The 22,123-nt window shown below is 42.4% G+C and overlaps 1 protein-coding gene across 1 annotated transcript; it reads left to right on the top strand.

Moving 5' to 3' along the window:
- Positions 1–14,062, top strand: LOC124138066 (ectonucleotide pyrophosphatase/phosphodiesterase family member 5-like). The gene is made up of 5 exons (XM_046504575.2): positions 1–417; positions 3,968–4,104; positions 7,165–7,518; positions 9,803–10,042; positions 13,479–14,062. The coding sequence occupies exons 1-5, from the start codon at positions 183–185 to the stop codon at positions 13,809–13,811; spliced, it is 1,299 nt and encodes a 432-aa protein (XP_046360531.2). The 5' UTR covers positions 1–182; the 3' UTR covers positions 13,812–14,062.
- The last annotated feature ends 8,061 nt before the right edge of the window (positions 14,063–22,123 follow it).

Here is a 22,123-nt window from a genome sequence, read left to right as displayed (position 1 = left end):
ATGACTTTGGTGACCCAGATCATATATGCAAAAATATTCAATACGTCATTCGCTCGCATTGCGTAAAAGCAAGCAGGTTCAGGAGACGAGGATATAACAAGCAAGTGGCTGTAAGTCATACGCTTACAACGCGCGAGGCTTGTATAAGGAGGTAGTTGACAAGGCGGTGTGAATCTGCCGCCATGGCGTCAATCAGTATCGTCGCTATCCTTGTTCTCCTGTCTGTGTGGACGACTGCTGATGACTTCAAGAACAGAGTGCTTCTCGTGTCCATGGACGGATTCCGATGGGACTATCTCAACAACGCGACCTCCACGCCACACTTCCACACGTTCGGGGACGGGGGAGTCAGGACCACGTTCATGAATTCCAGCTTCCCAACTCTCACCTTTCCTAATCATTATACCATGATTACAGGTAAGGGACTATTGAATATGCCGGGTATGAAAAGTGGTCTTAAATATAAACTGTATCATAGTTTGTCTTCACCCAGGAGTTTATGAAACATTTTTTTTATGGTCAACCAAATATTGTTTTTACATGGCCCGCCGCGTAATAAATGACAAGCCCACAAATAATGTGAAAATTAATAATATCACGGCGCCGCACGGTCGCCCCCATTGCTTGTTGTGAATTCCGGATCATAGAAACAGAGTAATATATATCTATGTAACGTAATCTTCTGGAAGACAGTTTGCCAGAATAACAGGCCCCGACTGAAGGGTGTTCGCATAAACTGGACATGTTCATGTACATAACCTATAATACTGTTGGGGTCAATCTCGCGCGTTCTCGCGAGTACTGGGTTTCACGGTACTTACCCGGATGAGCTGTATGATAAACACTTCTGGTATTGTGTGCGTGGGTGAGGCGGGTACAGGCAGTCGCTGTGACCCTGTTGGTTGTCATGTGTGGAGGTGTAAGCTGTTCATCTCTGTCAACTTGAAGGCTGCGATATGTAAATACAACCACTTTAGTGTACTGACATTGTTGACTGCCTGAGGCACTAGCCCAGTTTACAATTCAGCTCGTAAACCGTGCGACCCGCACAAGCCAATCCAACTCGTTTGATATAATTTGTATAGCGCACTGTCCAATGCATGCGCTCAAAAGAACCTTGATACACACAAGGAGTTCTCAAGCGAGTGGGTTTAGGTTTGGTAAATATCATTTATTAAGAATAAAGACTGGATTTAGCTCGTGCTCCACTGTAATCGTTCAGGGCACACTTATACTTACTAACACTACACATGAAAGTAGAGCACGTTTTATTATTTAAGTATATAAATGGGTGAGTGAGTTGGGTTTAACGCCGCTTTTAACAGTATTCCAGTTATATCGCGGCGTGTCAGCTTAATGTGGGAGGAAAGCCCGAAGTGATGCAGGTCTCGGACGTTTACCACTTCGGTGAAACCCGCGATCACGGGTATGGTGCTGACAAAACTAGTAACATAATCCGAGCGAACCGGGATCCGAACCCACAATCGCGGTTTCTTGCGTGGGGTAGCCTAGTGGTTAAAGCGTTCGTTCGTTCGTCACGCCGAAGGCCCGGGTTCGATTCCCTACACGGGTACAATATGAGAAGCTTACTTCTGGTGCCCCCTGCAGGATATTGCTGGAATGAGTGGCGTCAAACCACACCCACTCACTGTTACGAATAGGAATGCGATTGGCCAGTCAAACGGCTAGATTCGGCTGGTTTTATGCACCTGACTGGTCACAAGTAGGTCTATATTTACACAGGCGATATATATGAAAGTCAACATAGCCTAAACGAAGAACATTAGCTGCTATAAATGCTGGCCGAGGGTCATCGCATAATCGCCCTATATCCTACAGCTAGGTGACGTCACGACATTGGATGCATCATACCAATCTAGCTGACGTATTCCAGACATGTGATTTTTTAGTGACATGTTGGTGACACAAATAATAATAATAACAGGTAACAAACGCATTCATCTATAGCGATGTTTATTTTTTAAACACCTAACCCTGACGTCCTATTCAAAAGAGTTGTGACTTTTTCTCAAACTATACCGCATCAGTTCGGGCTTTCCTCCCTCACGCCGTACATAAGACCGTTAAAAGCGGCGTTAAACTCAGTACTCTCACTCACCTACCTGTATCCGCACTCGCAATCACTCCAGATGGCTCAGTCGTATAAGACCTCAGCCTGCCCTTACAGAAATCAATACTGAAACTAGTTCCGTGCACAGAACAATCACAGTCACGTGATACAACACAATCTGTGAGGTGAGGTGAGATGAAATTGGGTTTAACGTCGCGTCCAAGATTATTGCACTTGGACGTGTGTGTGTGTGCGTGTGTGCGTGTGTGTGTGTGGCTGCTTGTACTAGTCCGGGCCGATTTATAGTGCCAGCTCAGTGAGATACCATGCCACAGTTTAACATGAATACCCAACTTAGACACAATATTCCGACTCCGAGCCGACCAATCCTTGTATTAGCCCGTTAATGCCGAGCGCCAGACATGGTAACAACAAGTACCATCTTTTCACGTCTTTTGGTATGACGTGGCTGGGGATCGAACCCCGGACCTTCCGCTTTCCGGGCGGACGCTCTACCATTAGACCACGGAGACCACGGAGGCGGTCTCCTTATAATAAGGCGGTCATGTTATACGAACTATATGCGGGGGGATCTGCGTTGCGAGGATTACACTGAAATTGTACAGTATCACTACGCCAGTGTCTACCGAGGTATAGCGTAGGTACCGGAACAGGCCGAGTGGATCCGAGTGAGAAGCAGCCTGATGCAGACAGCTGGGAGAAGTCAAATTGTTTTGCCAACAAATAATTGGCGTCATATGTACTGGTAGGATACCGAGTTCTACTGAGTGAGGTGAGGGGAAATGAGGTTTAACGTCGCGTCCAATATTATTGCACTTATATAGCGAAGTGCAGGCACGCGTGTGTGTGGCTGCTTGTAGTAGTCCGGAGAAATGTCGATTTATAGTGCTGGTCCACTGAGATACCATGCCGCAGTTTAACATGAATACCCTACTCCGAGCCGATCAGTCGTTGTTTTAGCCCCTTAATGCCAGACAGGGTAACAACAAGTAGCATCTTTTAACGTCTTTTGATATGGGGGCGGTCGTGTAGCCTAGTGGTTAAGCGTTCGCTCGTCACCCGGGTTCGATTCCCAACATGGGTACAATGTGCGAAGCCCATTTCTGGTGTTCCCGACGTGATATTGCTGGAATATTGCTAAAAGCAGCGTAAAACCATTCTCACTCACTCACTCGTTATATTTGACGCGGCCGGGATCGAACCCCGGATCGGATGCCCCGGGTGGACGCTCTACCACGGAGGCGGTCAGTACTACTGAGTGATAAAAAGAAAATGAGGCAGGCATTGTAATCCATCCCCTCGCACCGCTTCCTCTTCTTTCACATGTATATTAACAATCATTAATCTAGCTTTATTACTCAGCAATATTCCAGCTATATGAGGTATGTAAATAATCGAGTCTGGACCAGACAATCCAGTTATTGACATCATGAGCATCGATCCACGCATTTGGGATACGATGACATGCATCAACCAAGTCAGCAACCTGACCACCCGATCCCGTTAGTCGCCTCTTACGACAAGCATAGTCGCCTTTTGGCGCTGAAGGGTGGCTGAAGATCTACTCTACCCCGGATCTTCACGGGTCCATGCTTTCTTCATGCATACTGGTTGTCTTCACTTTACATCCAATGACAAATAAATTGTGACTCACGGACATGCATGACGTTACCAATTAGCCGATAACGTCATTGATGAATATTTTCGTATATAGACAATCCAGTGGTTGACATCATGAGCATCGATCCACGCAATTGGGATACGATGACATGCATCAACCAAGTCAAATAGACAATGGGTGATTTCTTTCTCATTTATTCGGCTCACTCGAAGCCAAGTATATAAAAGATTAACTTGCTAGTTCATCGTTAACAGGTCTGTGGGAGGAAAGCCATGGGATTACCGGCAACTACATGTACGACCCCGAGTTCAACGCAACCTTCTACATGGGCACCACAGAGACACGCTGGTGGGATGGGGGAGAGCCGTTGTGGGTCACAGCCAAGAAGCAGGTACAATCATAATTCTTTTCATACTTTGTTTTTGTTCATCAACAGAAGTAAAAACAGCAACAATAGCATGATGGCCAACACGAAACCACAATAGGTTTTATGCACGTGTTTCGCCTCACCACAGTCGGGCCCCGTGCTTGAAAATGGAGATTAATACCATACGATCACTTTTCGCCAAATAATCTTTATTGTAACAATTTTCCTTTCTCCAAATAGATTTTCCGAAAGAGAAATACTTGTATAAATGCTATCAAACAACGCAAGATATTTTTAAACAACACAAACACACCATGCAAGAAATGAGTGAGTGAGTATGGTTTTACGCCGCTTTTGGCAATATTCCAGCAATATCACGGCGGAGGACACCAGAAATGTACATTGTACCCATGTCGGGATTCGAACCCGGGTCTCCGGCGTAACGAGCGAACGCTTTAACTACTAGGCTACCCGACCGCCCTGCAAGGAATGAAGTTTTGAACTGTTCAATCTCTTTAACTTACAACAGTGACGCCGTCCATTATCAGAGTTATGACGACTGCTGACTTCACCCAAACATTTGCGGAATAAAGACTTGTATCCGACATCACCTTATTACTATAGTTACTCTGTCATGGTAATGTGAAAGAATCGGGCATTCTTTAACGTCTTTGAGGATTATATCAATATAGTTTAGAGCGGTGTTGGACCGCCATCGTGGTATAGTGGCAGGGCGTCCGCCTGGAGAGCGCATGGTCGCGTCATACTAAAAGACATTTGAATATGGTGCTTGTTGTTACCCTGTCTGGCTCTCGGCATTAAGGGGCTAAAGCAAGGACTGGTTGGCTCGAAGTCAGTATACTGTGTCTGAGTGGGGTATGCATGTTAAACTGCGACATGGTATCTCAGAGGGCTAGCACTATAAAATCGGCATTAGTCCGGACGGACACACACACACACACACACACACACACACACACACACGTTGGTCCATAAGTGCAGTTATTTTGATTTGAACGCGACGTTAAAACCCATTTCACCTCACCTAAAGCGGTGTTGACTATTATCAAAAGCATACATTCACGGCGGCCTGTTGTTGAGGCTGACTGAGATTAAGAGCAGCCATGAAAACTACTTGTAAAAGTTTACTATTATCAAGAGCATACAACCTTCATGAAAAGCATGGTTAAACCAAGAGCATATGTAGCGGCCATACAATTTCCGAGTCCCGTAATGGGATTCGAACCACGGACCTTCTGCTACACATACAACCATGTTGACGTTGTGTAGAACTACAATCAAGAGCATACAGCCAAAATGTCAGTATGTGAAAGGTAATTAATATGAAGCACATCAATTCTAAGTTCGAATTCTAGATTGATACCGATTTTGAACAAATCTCATTAAAATCAGATCCTAGTACTCGCTACCGCTGAACAAAGATCTGAGGACATCCTATTACAGGTCAGGGCGGACGGGTAGCCTAGTGGTTAAAGCGTTCGCTCGTCACGCCGAAGATCGGGTTCGATTCCCAACATGGGTACAATGTGTGAAGCCCATGTCTGGTGTCCCCAGCCGTGATATTGCTGGAATATTGCTAAAAGCGGCGTAAAACCATACTCACTCACTCACTCACTCACTAGTACGACTCACGCAAGAACGACCTTTCATCCGAGCAAGAAAGGTTCACTTACTAGATCAGGAAAGTGACAGTCGGAATGTGTTTTCTAATCATACAACCTCGAAAATTTTATAACACGGGCTTATTCCCAACGACACTTATGGGCTTAACGACTGAATCCGTACAAATCATCGTCTATATCTCGCTTCAATAAGATGAAGATTTGAACGGAAGAGACTTTGCAATGCCCCTGGGAAGTACTGCTATACAGCCTAGGCCATCTCTTAGACATTCCAGAATGTTCTTTTATTCAGTTTCCAAATTTTGAATCGACAACTAAAAATATTTTTTCAAAGCCTTGTCGCCAGTTTGAAACTAATGTTATAAGGTTAAAAATGCACCTCAGAAACGAATGATAATAAATAGAACCCATTAGATATAGTTCGTGACAGAACTGGTAGTTGGAAAGGAATCAATAGAGAAAAGACATTTCACATTTATCACAAGTGTATTCTGGACATTTCACATTTATCATTGGATTGGTCTCTGGCTATTATCCATGAGTTAATGAAACAAATGGGGAATTACAAGGTATAATCCATTTGGAGCTTTGGAGCGAGTCACGAAATCAATAGAGAGATGAGCAACCTGGCACGTAGGTTTTTGGTATTTTTCCGATGGTGACACACATGAGTTCATGGTCAGATATAAACTTGTAACGAATCAAATGGAGGTATTGAGACATGTGACAAGGACAGGTCAGGCTCGAACACTATAAAATGATACCCTCAACATTAGGAGAGTGGTGCGCGGTTTACAGTCGATCGAGTCGAATCCCGATCGTTCGAAGTTTCCACCAGCTAGTGACGAGCCTGGCCAGTCTGATCCTGTTCTGTAGTGATAGATGGGCGGAGAGTAAGTAAAACTATGTGAGTATAAACTGGTGTTGCGTTTCTTTATTATGCGTGTGTGAATGCTGATAGAGACAACTTGGAGTAAGGGTCATTAGACCAATCACTCCTTGACGGAGCCGAGCCGTGGTGGACAAGGCGAGGGCAATGTCCTGGCTTAAGTGACCACAAGGACCAGGAACGGCAATACATTTAGTAACTGTATTAGGGTCGCACTGGACGCCCGAAACCAGTTACGACACTAATGCCATACAGCTCGAGACAGCTGCTTTCTGATAGGCTAATGTTGACTTCTTGTTAGTCATTTCATTGGTCGGTCAAAGTTCGCTGAAGGTCGTTCTGTCGTGATCTGTAATGTGTTGTCCTCATATCTTTGTTTTGCGGCAGCGAAATCTAAGATCTGATTTTAATGAGATTGTGAACCTTCATCTATCAAGGCCACCTCGTGAGCTTCATTTAAATGGCAAAGGTCTAGTACCGGCTTACCATTCAGCACGTCGTGAAATAGTGTTCAAAGTGTTAAAACAAACTCGCTCTGTTTATCTGTTTAAGGGTTTGAAGGCTGGGGCCTATTTTTGGCCAGGTAGCGAGACTGAGATTCGGGGTGTGCGGCCGGACTACTGGTTCCCCTACGCGGACGACCCGCCTTATAAGGAACGAGTTGACACCGTCGTTGACTGGTTCAAGACCAAAGATGTCAAATTTGCCACCCTGTATTACCCAGAGCCCGATTCAACTGGACACAGATTTGGGCCAGAATCACAAGAGGTCAAGGACAAGGTCGCGTACATGGATGAAATCCTTGGTTACCTCGTGCAGAAGATGAAGGACAATGACCTCGAAAATGAGGTCAATGTCATTGTTACCAGTGACCATGGAATGGTTGAAGTAGATAACGTCAATAAGGTAGGTCGTATATCGTGCTGGAAACTTTGAGACATCCGAACATTCGAGATAGCTAGGCATGGATAGCCAGACAGATCAAGCAATAGTTTTATAGATCCATCCGAGTGCGTACTTGAGAATTTATGAACACAACAATGTATGTGATGACACAATTATCAATACAGACTACCATTAAATTTTACAAGTGAATAAAGGCAAGCACAAAATTTGGTTGAACAATTGGTGCAAATTGCACTGTACCTTTACGTCGAGTCTAGATGATTATGTGAGAAAAGGTCCGACCGATAAAAAATAAGGGAACAAACGATTTGAATGCAGCTGTCGTTAAGATGTGTATTTACAACACCGTGACGTTGCATCTGTACACAACATCTGATCACAATGAAACTTCACATCATGCAGGGGGCACGGGTGGCCCAGTCGTCTAAGGCGCCGCGATTCGCTGTGCAGAGTTGCGTCCCTTGGGCACACCAGAAACCTATGATTGTGGGTTCGAATCCCGGTTCGCCCTGATTATGTTTCTAGGTTTGTCAGCACCATACCCGTGCTCGTGGGTTTCACCGAAGTGGTAAACGTCTGAGACCTGCATCACTTCGGGCTTTCCTCCCACATTAAGCTGACACGCCGCGATATAACTGGAATACTGTTAAAAACGGCGTTAAACCCAACTAACTTACTCACTCACATCATGCATGGACAGCAAGTGACGTTAATGCACGCAGAAGCCAAATGTGTGCGCCTTTAGGGGAACTCACTAATGCAATTGAGCTGAGCACACGCATAAAAATGTCTCCGAGACAGTATCTCAATGAACAGACAATCCCAAGTTGCCTGAATGTTTGGCAAATGAAAAAGTGAGATAACGGGGCGCGACTGTACTTACACAAAGAGAAGCAGGCTCGTCACTACCATTTTCTCAAAGCTCTAAAATCTTAAAATACCACCATGTACTTCCATTCAAAGAACGTTTCTTCCTTAATCAAGACGGATTCTTAAGATTAAGGATTGTACATGGGAAAGTGTAACAGTAACTAGCAATGACTGATACAGTGATGTTTAACAATAACCTCAAAGATGACCTTGACCTTGGTAGACATATCACCAATTTTTAATGTGGTAGGATTTGTAAGGATTTATTCAAATGTAAAGTTCCATACGTGTAGACGTGGTCTTGCCTCAGAAACACCCTGACCTTTGACAAAACCTTTTCAAAAGATGGTCCCATCATAGAGGGAATATTTAATGATTAAAGAATTAATATATTTTGAGAAATTGCAACCACAAACTTTTTTGAGGTTTACCATCTCGTGACCTTGACCTTTGACTTTATCATGCCAAAAGAAGTCTCCAGGGCCGTGTGGAATAAGTCCATTTTTCGATACACTCTATTTGGCGCTATATTCAATGGAAAACATAATGCAACTATTTCTGACAATTACCTCAAAGGTGACCTAAATCTTTGACATAGATGCAGTTGACATTTGATGTGGTAGAATTTGTTATTTAACATGTATAAGTATAAACTCCCACGCCTTTAGAGGTAACCTTGTCTCATGCTGACAATGGCACAACGCTGTTTTTACAAAATAAAACTGAACGCTGACCTTGACCTTTTCCTTATATTGACCAAAGTGTCCCAGAAACTGTATGCACCAAGTGAAACGATAAATCCATTAATATAGTTTGATAAGTGTAACCACAAACTGTTTTCCGAAAGCTTTTCAACCTCGTGACCTTGACCTCTGATCTTTTCATGACATGTAGCAGACGTTAGAAATATCCCCTTGAAGCAATCACTTTGACCACGGGCCTTCTGAAGACACATTTAATGGATAATTGAATGAATGGATTTTCTTTCAATTTTTTACTGAAACAGCATTAACCACAGTTGTAAGTACAAAATATTTATAGCCGTATCAGCAATGTCTCAGCTATTCACGTCTGCCTTTGTTCAAATAATCATAACCAGTAGCACACGTTATAACTATATTAGTACTAAGGTATGATATTTTTCTCTTAAAATTTAAACGTAATATTTCACTGGAGTAAAGTGTAAATAAAAGTTTTAGCCAGAACAACTCTGAGTTGGCTTCAGTAACACGTGATTTACAAAAATCAGTGAGAAATCATTAAATGCAATGAACAGATGGCAACTTGTCAAATCACGTGTTTATCACGTACCACGTGTCATTCATGTAAATACCACTCGATGGAAAATTTAAAACAAATGATATTTCAACCTCGTGGCATTGACCTTTGATTTTTTCATAACATAATCTTTCAGGTCGTGGATATATCTGATTATGTGGACATGACAAAGGTAGCTCGTGTCCCGAGTTACGGCCCCGTGATGCAGATTCTGCCGGTAGAGGGTCAGGACGACGCCATTATTCAGAGTCTGACTGGAGTGGAACATATCACAGTCTACAAGAAGGAGGATCTTCCTGAACGTCTCCATTACCGGAACAACAGAAGGATCATGCCTATCGTCATGATAGCAGAGGAGGGTTGGCAGATAACCACTGTAAGTCACTGGTCATACATGAAGATAGGTCATACACAGCGTCATCAAGACAGGGGAGATAACTACTGTAAGTCACTGGTCATACATGTAGATGGGTCATACACAGCGTCATCAAGACAGGGGAGATAACTACTGTAAGTCACTGGTCATACATGTAGATGGGTCATACACAGCGTCATCAAGACAGGGCAGATAACCACTGTAAATCACTGGTCATACATGTAGATGGGTCATACACAGCGTCATCAAGACAGGGGAGACAACCACTGTAAGGCATGGATCACAAAGGGGTCAGTCATATACAACCGTAGTCACGCGTGACACCTTTGTCACCCTCCCAGTTTCATCGCTGCCACAAACGGCCATTACAAGGATCATGAATTTGGCAGACCCCAAATGTAATGACATTTTAATTTGTGTTTATGTCTTTGGGAATGCCATTACAGTGAATTAGGAAAATTTTAATGTTTTAAGTCTATGTATAATCTTCAAAAAAAGAAACGTAAAGCCAGATTTGTGTGAGGTAGGGCAATACATTTAACTGTACAAGGTATTGAGCCATTATGTTGTGGAGAGAACACTTGGTGATTGTACTTATCCACGGTTATCGGTACATAGGAAAAGTCCAAGGTGAAGGTCACCTACAATCAATAACGCGTATGTCCCCCGTACATATGACATCTCCAGCCCATGGGAGAGACGAGTATGCGAATCACATCCTGGGGAATGGTAGCCCACTCGGCCTGCAACCCAAAAGCCAACTGCTGCAACGTCTGGGTTGTGGTTGACGTCGGCGTAACCGTCTATCCAATTCATCCCACAGGTGCTCTGTCGGGTTCATATCCTGGGATCTGGAGGGCCAGGGGAGAACATCAACGTTGTTGTTGTGTAGACGGGCTCTTGTGATCCGTGCTGTATTCTTTCGAGCGTTGTCCTGCTGGAATACACCGTTGCCGGTGGCTGCAATTTCGAGGACGTGTGGTAGGAGAATTTCGTTGATGTATCGTTGAGCCGTAAGACTGACCTTGATATGGACCAAATCTGTCCTGCCATGATGAGAGATATCCGCCTACATCATAACGCTACCCCCACCAATCCTGTCCACTTCCTGTACGCAGTTTCCGGCGTAACGTTCTCCCCGACGTCTGTAGACCCGTGCTCTTCCATTACCTCGACGGGGGAGAAATCCTGATTCGTCGCTGAACCAGACATCTCTCCATCGCAGTTGAGGCCATACCCTGTGCTGACGACACCAATGCAGTCGTTGTTGATGATGTTGTCGACTCAATATGACGCGTCGAACAGGACGTCTGGCTCGTAGTCCTGCTGCTCTTAAACAGTTTCGTACGGCCTGGTCAGATTCTGCGCAGTCCGGGTATTTGGGATGCGGTTGAGGTGGCTGGGGCTCTCCTTTCACGTAGGTGGCGCAGTCCGATGTAGCGATCTTGGGCAGGGGTTGTTACTCTTGGTCCCCCCGACCTTGGCCGATCACGTGTTGACCCATGCTGTTGAAACCGATCCCATCGGGATCCCCTGCCTGCAAGCGGCCAATGAACTTCTGTTGATCTTGGCATGTTGTTGAACTGTCACTGTTCGATTGACGCAGATGCCAGAGAATCAAAACCCTGCACATTTATACCGATCACAGTGCTGCTGCACGTGCAGCTCCATGGCCCTTTTGTAAGTGCACTGGGTGCGTTTTTCCGAATCGTACGTGTTGCCCGATTAATGGCTTGCATGTCCTTGTTGTGAACATTTTGATCCGGGAAATGGGTCACTGACACTATAACATATTAAACCTCTTCATTTTGCACCTCTTGGTCCTCTTATTTCGCTTTTATGGCCTAAATATCCGTATTGCGTTTCTTTTTTTGAAGAGTATATTTATTCAGATTGATTCGAGATTGAAGATAGCGGAAAAGCACCAACTTCCCCTTACATTCTCACTGTACTATTTACATGATAGTTGAAATAAAAATTCAAATTGACACACAAACAAAATAATTCCCCATGTAGGAAGGTACACTCCTTTGCTTGTAAACATAACGGTCGGACGGTTGCGAGTTCAACTCAATCCATGGTTCTATGCCGCCAAGCACTGTATGGAGCTGTGACTGGTGGATGTGATAATATAGAAAGCTCCGAGAACTGGCTATCGCTGTGAGGATCGCATTCATCATAGCAGGGGAGATAACTTCTGTAAGTGAGTGAGTGAGGGAGTTGGGTTTTACGCCGCTCTTGACAGTATTCCAGTTATATCACAGCGTGTCAGCTTAATGTGGGAGGAAAGCCCGAAGTGATGCAGGTATCAGACGTTTACCACTTTGGTGAAACCCACGAGTACGGGTATGGTGCTGACAAACCTAGAAACATAATCGGGGCGAACCGGGATTCGAACCCACAATCATAGGTTTCTGACATGCCTAAGGGACGCAACTCTACAGCGAATCGCGGCGCCTTAGACGACTGGGCCACCCGTGCCCCTACTTCTGTAAGTAGAAAATGTCAGCGTCAGAGAATAATGTTAAAAGCGGTGTTAAAACCCAACTCACTCACTCACTGTACACAACTACGTACCTTTATGGGTACCAGAAACCCATGATATGGAGTTCGAATTCCGGTTCGACCTGATGATGTTTCCAGGTTTAACAACACCATACCTGTCCGTTTTATCCGAAGTGGTGAATGTCTAAAGCCTGTATCGCTCTGGTTTTCCTGCTACATGAAGTTGACACACCGTGACATAACCAATCTCATTAAAATCAGATCTAAGTTCTCGCTGCCGCTAAACAAAGATCTAAGGACACCCCATTACGGGTCACGTCAGAACGACCTTTCGCGAACTTTGAGCGACCACTGAAACGACTTACAAGAATACATCAGCCAATTAGAAAGCAGCTTTCTTGAGCTTTACGGCACTAGTTTCAACCTTGCGACTTTCATTTCAGACTACGCTTGATAAATATGCTGACATAGTTCTCGATTAAAATTTTGAAAACAGAACAAACGAAAATTCCGGAATGTCAAATATATGGTTGAGATTGTGTGGCAGTGCTTCCCACGTACTGTGCAACGTCTCCTCCGTTCAAATGTATATCCCACGGATGCGAGAGATAGACGATAATTTTGACGGAATCAGTCGTAAACGGGCCGGAACTGTCGTTCGGAATACCCCGTTTCAACGTTTTCGAGGTTGCATGATTAGAAAACACATTCCGACTGTCACTTTCATGATCTGGTAAGCGACGATTTGATTGGTCGGATGAAAGGTCGTTCTGACGTGACCCGTAATGGGATGCCCTCAGATCATTGTTTAGCGATAACGAGAACTAAGATCTGATTTCAATGAGATTGTGACATAACTGAAAAACTGTCCAAAGCGGCGCTAAACCTACTCACTTTCTCATATTTCCACTAATTACTTATGTATTTGCAGAACAAGACAAAACAGGCCACAAAGACCACAAAAGCCACCCATGGCTATGATAACGCACTGATGTCAATGAAGCCAATATTCCTGGCGAGAGGACCGAACTTCAAGACCAACTTCGCGTCAGATCCTATCCAGAATGTCGACATCTACCCTCTCGTGTGTAAACTGCTCAACATAGAGCCAGCGCCGAATAACGGGAGCCTGGGCCGAGTCAGTGTCTTCATTCAAGACACTCCTCCAATATCCGGGGCTTCGACCGGTGCATCAATACTGCTTTTCGAGTGTCTGCTTGCATTCATAATCGTCATCAACTTTACATTGTTGATACATGTATGAAACTCATGCCATGAACTCATCGAGGTTCCATCAGAGTTTATTGTTATAAATGTTTCACATGATATTAAACGATGATGCATTTAAACGTAAACTTTATGTTAAAGTGGATTTCCGTGGAATAAACCCTTCTGATTAATATTTTGTTTTTGTAACACATATTCTTTTCCGCGTGTTGTTAATTATAGACACAAAATATAAGCAATTACGATAATGATTAAATGAACTGAATAAATCAGTCGGGCTTTCTTGCACCAGTAATTTTCTGTTGATTGTGCAGATTAAATATACACCCAATTACATTAGGTTTTTTTAATGGTATAAATACATTAACAATTGGAAAATGGTACATCTTTACAAGACCCATATAATCTGGAGTTTATATTACTACCGGTGAACCCGGACCGCCTCCGTGGTCTTGTGGTAGAGCGTCCGCCCGGAGAGGGGAAGGTCCGGGGTTCGATCCCCGACCGCGTCATACCAAAGACGTTAAAAGATGGTACTTGATGATACCCTGTCTGGCGCTCGGCATTAAGGGGCTGAAACAAGGACTGGTTGGCTCGGAGTCAGTATACTGTGTCTGAGTGGGGTATTCATGTTAAACTGCGGCATGGTATCTCAGTGAGCTAGCACTATAAATCGGCATCAGTCCAGACTAGTACAAGCAGCCACACACACACACACACACGTGCATGCACGTCGCTATATAAGTGCAATAATCTTGGACGCGACGTTAAACCCAATTTCACCTCACCTCACCCGTGAACCCGTGAAGATCCGGGTTAGAATAGATCTTCAGCAATCCATGCTTGCCGAAAAAGGCGACTAACGGGATCGGGTGGTCAGGCTCGTTACTTGGTTGATGCATGGCATCTTATCCCAATGACGTGGATCGATGCTCATAATATCAATCACTGGATTGTCTGGTCCAGACTCAAATATTTACAGACCGCCGTCATATAGCTGGAATATTGTTGAGCGCGGGGTTAAACAACAAACAAACAACATTATTATCTGTAGTTATGTGCCGATATGTTGACAAGCTTGTTGACAAGCAGTCAAGATGGGATGAAACAAATTGTTTATACATCGGTACTGACTGTGGTTGAGTAATTGTCCACACGTTGGTTCTCCTTAACGACAAAGGACATGTTAAAGTGGACACGACTTTAATCTTAGAACTGGTTAATATAGTTAACAATATATAAATATTTGAAAAGCTATTTGAATAGCAAGATATATTTATATGATACTAATAAATAATTCAGGCAGGTAATATATTGTACAAATATATAGTTAAAGGTCTAGCAGTCAGGAAAGTTTTGTACTGTTGTACGAATGACATGTCGTGAGTCCACGTCCTCCGGTCAGAGGGCAAGAACGATAGGATCAAAGCCTGTTGTTACACATTCTCTGAAAGTGTATCTGAACAGCTCAGCTACATCTATGGGAAACAACTTACCAGACACGTCCCTCTCAAAAATAACGTCGTCCAAAACATACGACGCTATCATGTTGCGAGAGCATGTTCGAATCTCCAGAAATGACGTCTTGATAGAACAAAGTTTTATTGTGAAATCAACCATGCTTCGTCCTTCATTGTTCTTTGCGATTTGTGTCATAGCTATCTAATATTTCACGATAAAACATAGTTCTATCACCCTTAAAGAGGTTATACATAATGTTGATAGCCTCATGTTATATTCTCCCTGCAGTTTTTTTAATCTACGATAAACAAATCCCACTCATCGTTTATTTCTTAATTACGCATATTAATGTGTAGCCTTTATGACAGAACTGATTTAGTTGATGCTGACTTGAATGAATATGATGTCATATGCATTTCTAAGACATGGCAATCCTAGACCACAAAATACATATTCCTGGTTTTCATCCACCAGTAACGTGAGGTGAGGTGAAATGAGGTTCAACATCGCGTGGAAGAATATTGGACTCATTTCGCGACTTGCATTCACGCGCGCGTGTGTGTGTGTGTGTGTGTGTGTGTGTGTGTGTGTGTGTGTGTGTGTGTTTCAGCCCCTTAATGCCGAGCTCCAGACAGGGTAACAACAAGTACCATCTTTTAACGTCTTCCACCAGTAAGAAAAGATAGACAAACCAGGGGCGGTGGAGGAGCTATATATTTATGTTAAAGAATCAATTCACTATAAACTAGGATTTAGGATTTGTTTGTTTAACGCCGCACTCAGCAATATTCCAGCTATATGACGGCGGTCTGTAAATAATCGAGTCTGGACCAGACAATCCAATGATTGACATCATGAACTCAATTGGGATAAGATGACATGCATCAAAAAGTCAGCTAGCCTGACTACCCGATCCCGTTAGTCGCCTCTAACGGCAAGCATAGCTGCCTTTTACGACAAGCATGGGTTGCTGAAGACCTATTCAACACGGGATCTTCACGGGGCGCATTAGAACGTCCTGGTTTAGAAACAGCATGGGCACAAATTATATGTAAGAATATTGGAACGTTTTATTGAACAGTGTGTTCGTAATTTTTGCTTCACGCCGCATCAGCAATCTTGAAGCTATTCGCGGCGATTCATAGAACAGACACAAGTTCGTATTATTGGGATTTGATTGATCAATCCATTGCATAAGCGACTGACACTCATATCAAAACTATTGTACTGTGAGTTCTTACTGTAAATTATCCTAATATATCCTAATATTGAACATATAAAGTCAGTTTATAGTACGGAACATGTGATAAACGAAGCTGCACGTGTTGCCGTTATTCGAGTACTCTTATGGACCTAATCTTCGTGTCCTGACCCGACCTCGCATGTTTCTCGGATTTTTCTCCGCCTTTTGGTGGTGACCACTGTTCAGTTAACATAGCTCTTACATCAACACAGCAGATAACGAAAGCGTACTCCATCTTCCCCGAGGCAAGGGAGTTAACTGACTGAAACGAGTCCAGTTTCCACTCTTGCCGAACGAGGCAACAATTTCTGGGCTGGATCGTAGCCCCGCCAGTGGCTATTGTGAGTTATTATGTCCCTTCCATGAGGTGCGCGTACTCGCGAACTATTAATAAATATATTATAATTAATATTCACTTATTTCAGCAGAATTCCAGTAAGGTAAATTGGAATAATGTTATAAATGATGGAGATATTAATACAACTGTTAGTAAATACTATTACCGAACTCACGAATATTCCACAGTCCTTGTCCGCCCCAGTGAAGCGATGCTCATGATATTAATCACTAGATTGTGTGGTCCAGACTCAATTATTTACAGACCGCCGTCATATAGCTGAAATATTGCTGACTGCGGGGTTAAACAACAAACAAACAAAACAAATAAGAATTGACTCTTCGCAACAAACAACCAAGTGATGCTCCCTGGATGAATGGAAATATTACAAAGCTCATGTGCAAGAGAAATAGGATTCATTAAATAAAGCCAAACGTTGAAATTCACCTGCTGATTGGCAAAAATGAGGAAAAAAATAGTAATTCATTTCAAGCGTGATAAGGAAATGGACATTAGCATGTATTGAAAAACGGAATAAATGATTAACAAGGATCGCGGTAGCCAATCATGGTGATGTATTATGGAGTATCATCTTAAACAGACAAATTGGACGAAAGTATCTTTTCCTTTCATAGAAGAAAATGATTTTGTGTATGAAAATGATATTGATAAAGCAAATATATTGAAAAAGTACTTCGTAGGCATTGCAACGGTTGATAATCCCTAAGATGAATTTCCAGATGATGATACATCTGAAAACGTTGACTATTGCCTTCAGAGTATAAGCCGCCAACAATCTGAAGTTACGGACATTTTATTGTGTCTCGATGTTTCCAAAGCAACAGGGCCTGATAATATAATTAATCGCGTTCTAAAGTATATAGCAGAACAATTATCAGTATATATATGGATATATGGAAATGTTCGTCTGTGGCTCCAGTACATAAGAACAACTTTCATGCTTGTTCTAATTATGAGGGGCGGTCGGGTAGCCTAGAGGTTAAAGCGTTCGCTCGTCACGCCGAAGACCCGGGTTCGAATCCCGACATGGGTACAATGTGTGAAGCCCATTTCTGGTGTCCCCCGCCGTGATATTGCTGGAATATTGCTAAAAGCGGCGTAAAACCAAACTCACTCACTCTAATTATGAACCGGCATTTTGTTTGCTGTTAACGCTGCTCTCAGCGATAATCCAGCTATATGACGGCGGTCTGTAAATAATCGAGTCTGGATCAATCCAGTGATAGTAGTCGGTCTCTCTTACCAGTGTTTCAATAGTTTGAGAAATGTGTGTCAATTTGTTTCTTAGATAATGGAATAGTTACTTCATTGTAATCGGGATTTATAACTGGTGATTCTACTGTGTATGAACTGACCCATTTATATTATTTTACAGCTAAGGCAATGGACGATGGTAAAGAAGTCAGAGCTGTATTTTATGACAAAAGTTAAGCATTCGATCGAGTTTGGCAAAATGGTCTTTTATATATAAACTGCTTCATAGTGGGAAACATGTTTGAAAGTTATTTAAAGAATGGAAAACAATTGACTAATAAATAGCTTTAAATCTTTTATACAACCAGTAAACGCAGGAGTGCCCCAGGGTTCCATCATCATTGTTGGTATAGTGAAAAATATTTTGTGCATTATCAAATTATTTGCTGATGATACATCTCTTTATGTGTGTGAAGCCCATTTCTGGTGTCCCCCGCCGTGATATTGCTGGAACATTGCTAAAAGCGGCGTAAAACCATACTCACTCACTACATATCTTTATGTACTTATTGATGACCCCGATTCATCCACAATATCTTTTAATACAGATTTAGAATTGATAGCAAAATGGGGAAAAAACTTGGAGAGTTTATTTTAATCCTACTAAGACGGAATCAATTTATTTTCTGAGAAGAGAACAGCAAGTACAATGCCAGATCCATGAACAATATCAAGATTGAATCTGTTATTTCTCACAAACATCTTGGACTGACTTTGCAGATGGTCAGTGGCGGAGGCATATCAACAGTTTTGTTGCCAAAGTTGGTCCAATCATCAACTGTTTAAGAAGCTTGAAATAACGTCTTCAAAGGCATATCCTCCAAGCTTTATATAACTCAGTAGTTTTAACAATATTTGATTATGGAGATTACAGCATAACAAATCGTTTCTAACATCTGCTGTACGCGATTGGAATATGTTGGCTTACTCCCTACGATGTGTAGAAAATGTGTTACCTCTAAAACTGACTTCATGGATCATGCATCAGTAAGTTAATTCATACAGGTTTGTGCTTAACAAAGTCTACCTGTACACCACAAGAGATGAAATCTGCCTTGTGACCAAAATGAGTAGTCCGAAATATAGCAGGAATGACAGCACCGCTGTCACCAATAACAGGATACCAAAAATAAAATTAAAAATATTACCATTAAAATATCAAAATCCTAAAGATGTCTTAATTCATTGATGGCATACAAATTCCACATTATATGAAGAACAGAATAATTTGCTTCAACCCATTGTGCAGAGTTTAGCCCCTTAGTCGTGCCAGTATATCAGCTTGGCCCACTTACTATTCTACAGATGTGTAGGGCATACGATGTATAGCACTCAAAGGAAGTTAAAAACACCTGCTGCCTTCATGTTAACTTCTTTGAAGAAGTATATTATATAGTACCGGCTTAAACCAAACCAGTGTCCAGACCTTTCAGTGGTCCAAGCTTATTGGAAATTCTACTGCAACCAGTGGCGGATCCAGATGGGGGGAGGGGGGTGGGCACTTTGAAAGACACTCCCATTTCAAGGGAAGACGTCGTGGAAAACATTGCAAGTTTAAAGAATTATAGGTCAACTGGACTTAATACCAAAAAAATATATTTAGAAATATTGTTTAATTTTATTTTAATTCAACATTTGCTCAGATTTGGTCACGTGGCGTAATTATCTCGCTTCATACGCAAGGGTCAGCTAATGCTACAAATACCTTTCGAGGCTCCAGAGGATTCACTACAATAGATACTATTTTCGTGTTTCATTCGTTAAACTGTACACATTATTTGTAGACTTTAGTAAGGCATTCGGTTCTGTATAGCGGCATAAATTGTGGTTCACATTTCAGAATCGTGGCTTTAGTGATAAATTGTCAAAATTATTGTCATGTATCTATGAAGACGTCAAAGCTTTGGTACGGCGCAACGGTAATTTCAGTAATAAATTTGAATGCAATATAGAAGAATGACAAAGATGCATATCAAGCCCTCTCCTTTCCTCTTCTCTTACTTTATTAACGAATTAGCCATGGAAATAGAAGATTAACGTTAAGATGGTACACAATTACAACCCGGTACTGTACGAGTCGTTTCACTGCTATTAGCAGATAATGTTGCTTGGTGGTTTGTTTAACGCTGCACTCAGCAATATTCCAGCTATATAACAGCTGTCTATACATAATCGAGACAGGACCAGACCAGACATCATGAGCATCGACGCACGCAATTGGGACACGATGACATGCATCAACCAAGCGAGCGAGCCTGACCATCCGATCCCGTTAGTCGCCTCTCACGACAAGCATAGTCGCCATTTACGGCAAGCATGGGTTGCTGAAGACCTAAAAATGCAGTTGTGAATGTGGTAGACTTTCATCACGGATATATGCACGGGTTACAATTATAAAGTATTGGATACAATAATTAAATATGCCTTCTTAAAGATACCCAAGACAATTTTATGGAATGTTACCGTATGTTAGTTCTGGAAGCGTAAATTGGGTCTCATACCTTAAAACTATTAATGAACTTGGTCCTACCTGTGTATTGCAGAAGGTAGAATACCCTAGAGAAGGTAGAATACCCTAGAGAAGGTGGAATACCCTAGAGAAGGTAGAATACCCTAGAGAAGGTAGAATACCCTAGAGAAGGTGGAATACCCTAGAGAAGGTAGAATACCCTAGAGAAGGTAGAGTCACTCCAAGACAAAAGGATGTATATACATCAAAATGGAACTTGGCACTATTATTATCACAAAAGTGTAAAAAGTATGTAAAGCTTAAACTGAATTTAAAACTGAATTTAAAACTGAAGAATATCCTTTGAAACCTCTTTTGCAAAAAAATGGAATATGATGGAAAAAGATGCCCATCGTATACACTTCAATATCAAAAGAACATAAACAGGAAGAAGATGGGTACCATCTTTTCTTTGCATGTCCAGTATATGATCATTTGCGAATTGAATATTTGTCGGCATATAAGTTCCAGACACCAAACATTTTTAAGTTTATTGTACTAATGTATTCCGAAAGAATCAACTTGTTAAAGAATGTGACACCATATGTATTGTAGAAAATATACGTTTTGTTTGTTGTTAACGGCGCACTCAGCAATATGTCCAGCTATATGACGGTCTATACCAGACAAGCTAGTGACTGATATCATGAGCATTGATCCACGCAATTGGGATACGATGACATGCATCAACCAAGTCAGCGAGCCTTACCATCCGATCTCGTAAGTAGCCTTTTACGACAAGCATGGATTGCTGAAGATCTATTCTAACCCGGATTTTCACGGGTTCACTGGTAATAATACTCCAGATTATGTTGAACATGTATTCTTAAAGGACTAATTAATAATACATATACAACACTATCTATATCTTGTTTGTGATTTTTGGTACAAGTGGTCAAAGTGGAACCACTCCCAACTCCCTTTTTTTAAATCCTGGATCCGCCCGACAACTACTAATGTTTGATGCACATCTTATTTTGTTTTGTTTTGTTTGTTGTTTAACGCCGCACTCAGCAATATTCCAGCTATATGACGGCGGTCTGTAAATAATCGAGTCTGGACCAGACAATCCAGTGATTGATAACATGAGCATCGATCCACGCAATTGGGATCGATGACATACATCAACCAAGTCAGCGAGCCTGACCACCCAATCCCGTTAGTCGCCTTTTACGGCAAGCATGGGTTCCTGAAGACCTATTCTACCCCGGATCTTCACGGGCCGATGCACATCTTATGTAAAACATAGTGTCACAAATATAAAACACCAATGCCAGATCACATGGCCGTAAAAAGTAGTAATGTTTTAAATTATATGAATGGTTAACTGAAAATCCTAGATGACGCCATGTGTTCGCAAAAAGGGTAAGCGTGACTTGCTCTACCGGTAACGCCTGTCACGCAATTTGCATTAGAAAAGTCAGAATTGTTGCCTAGCGTCGCACAGATGTACTCTAAAGCCATGCAAAACCCACCCAACCCCGTCACTCATCCCACGGCAAATAAACAACAGAACACAGAGTG

Source organism: Haliotis rufescens, unplaced genomic scaffold (genome assembly GCF_023055435.1).
Source record: "Haliotis rufescens isolate VD_foot unplaced genomic scaffold, xgHalRufe1.0.p SCAF_12, whole genome shotgun sequence".
Lineage (NCBI taxonomy): Eukaryota > Metazoa > Mollusca > Gastropoda > Lepetellida > Haliotidae > Haliotis > Haliotis rufescens.
Note: the sequence above shows the minus strand (reverse complement) of the source record. Positions and strands in the feature narration are given on the sequence as shown.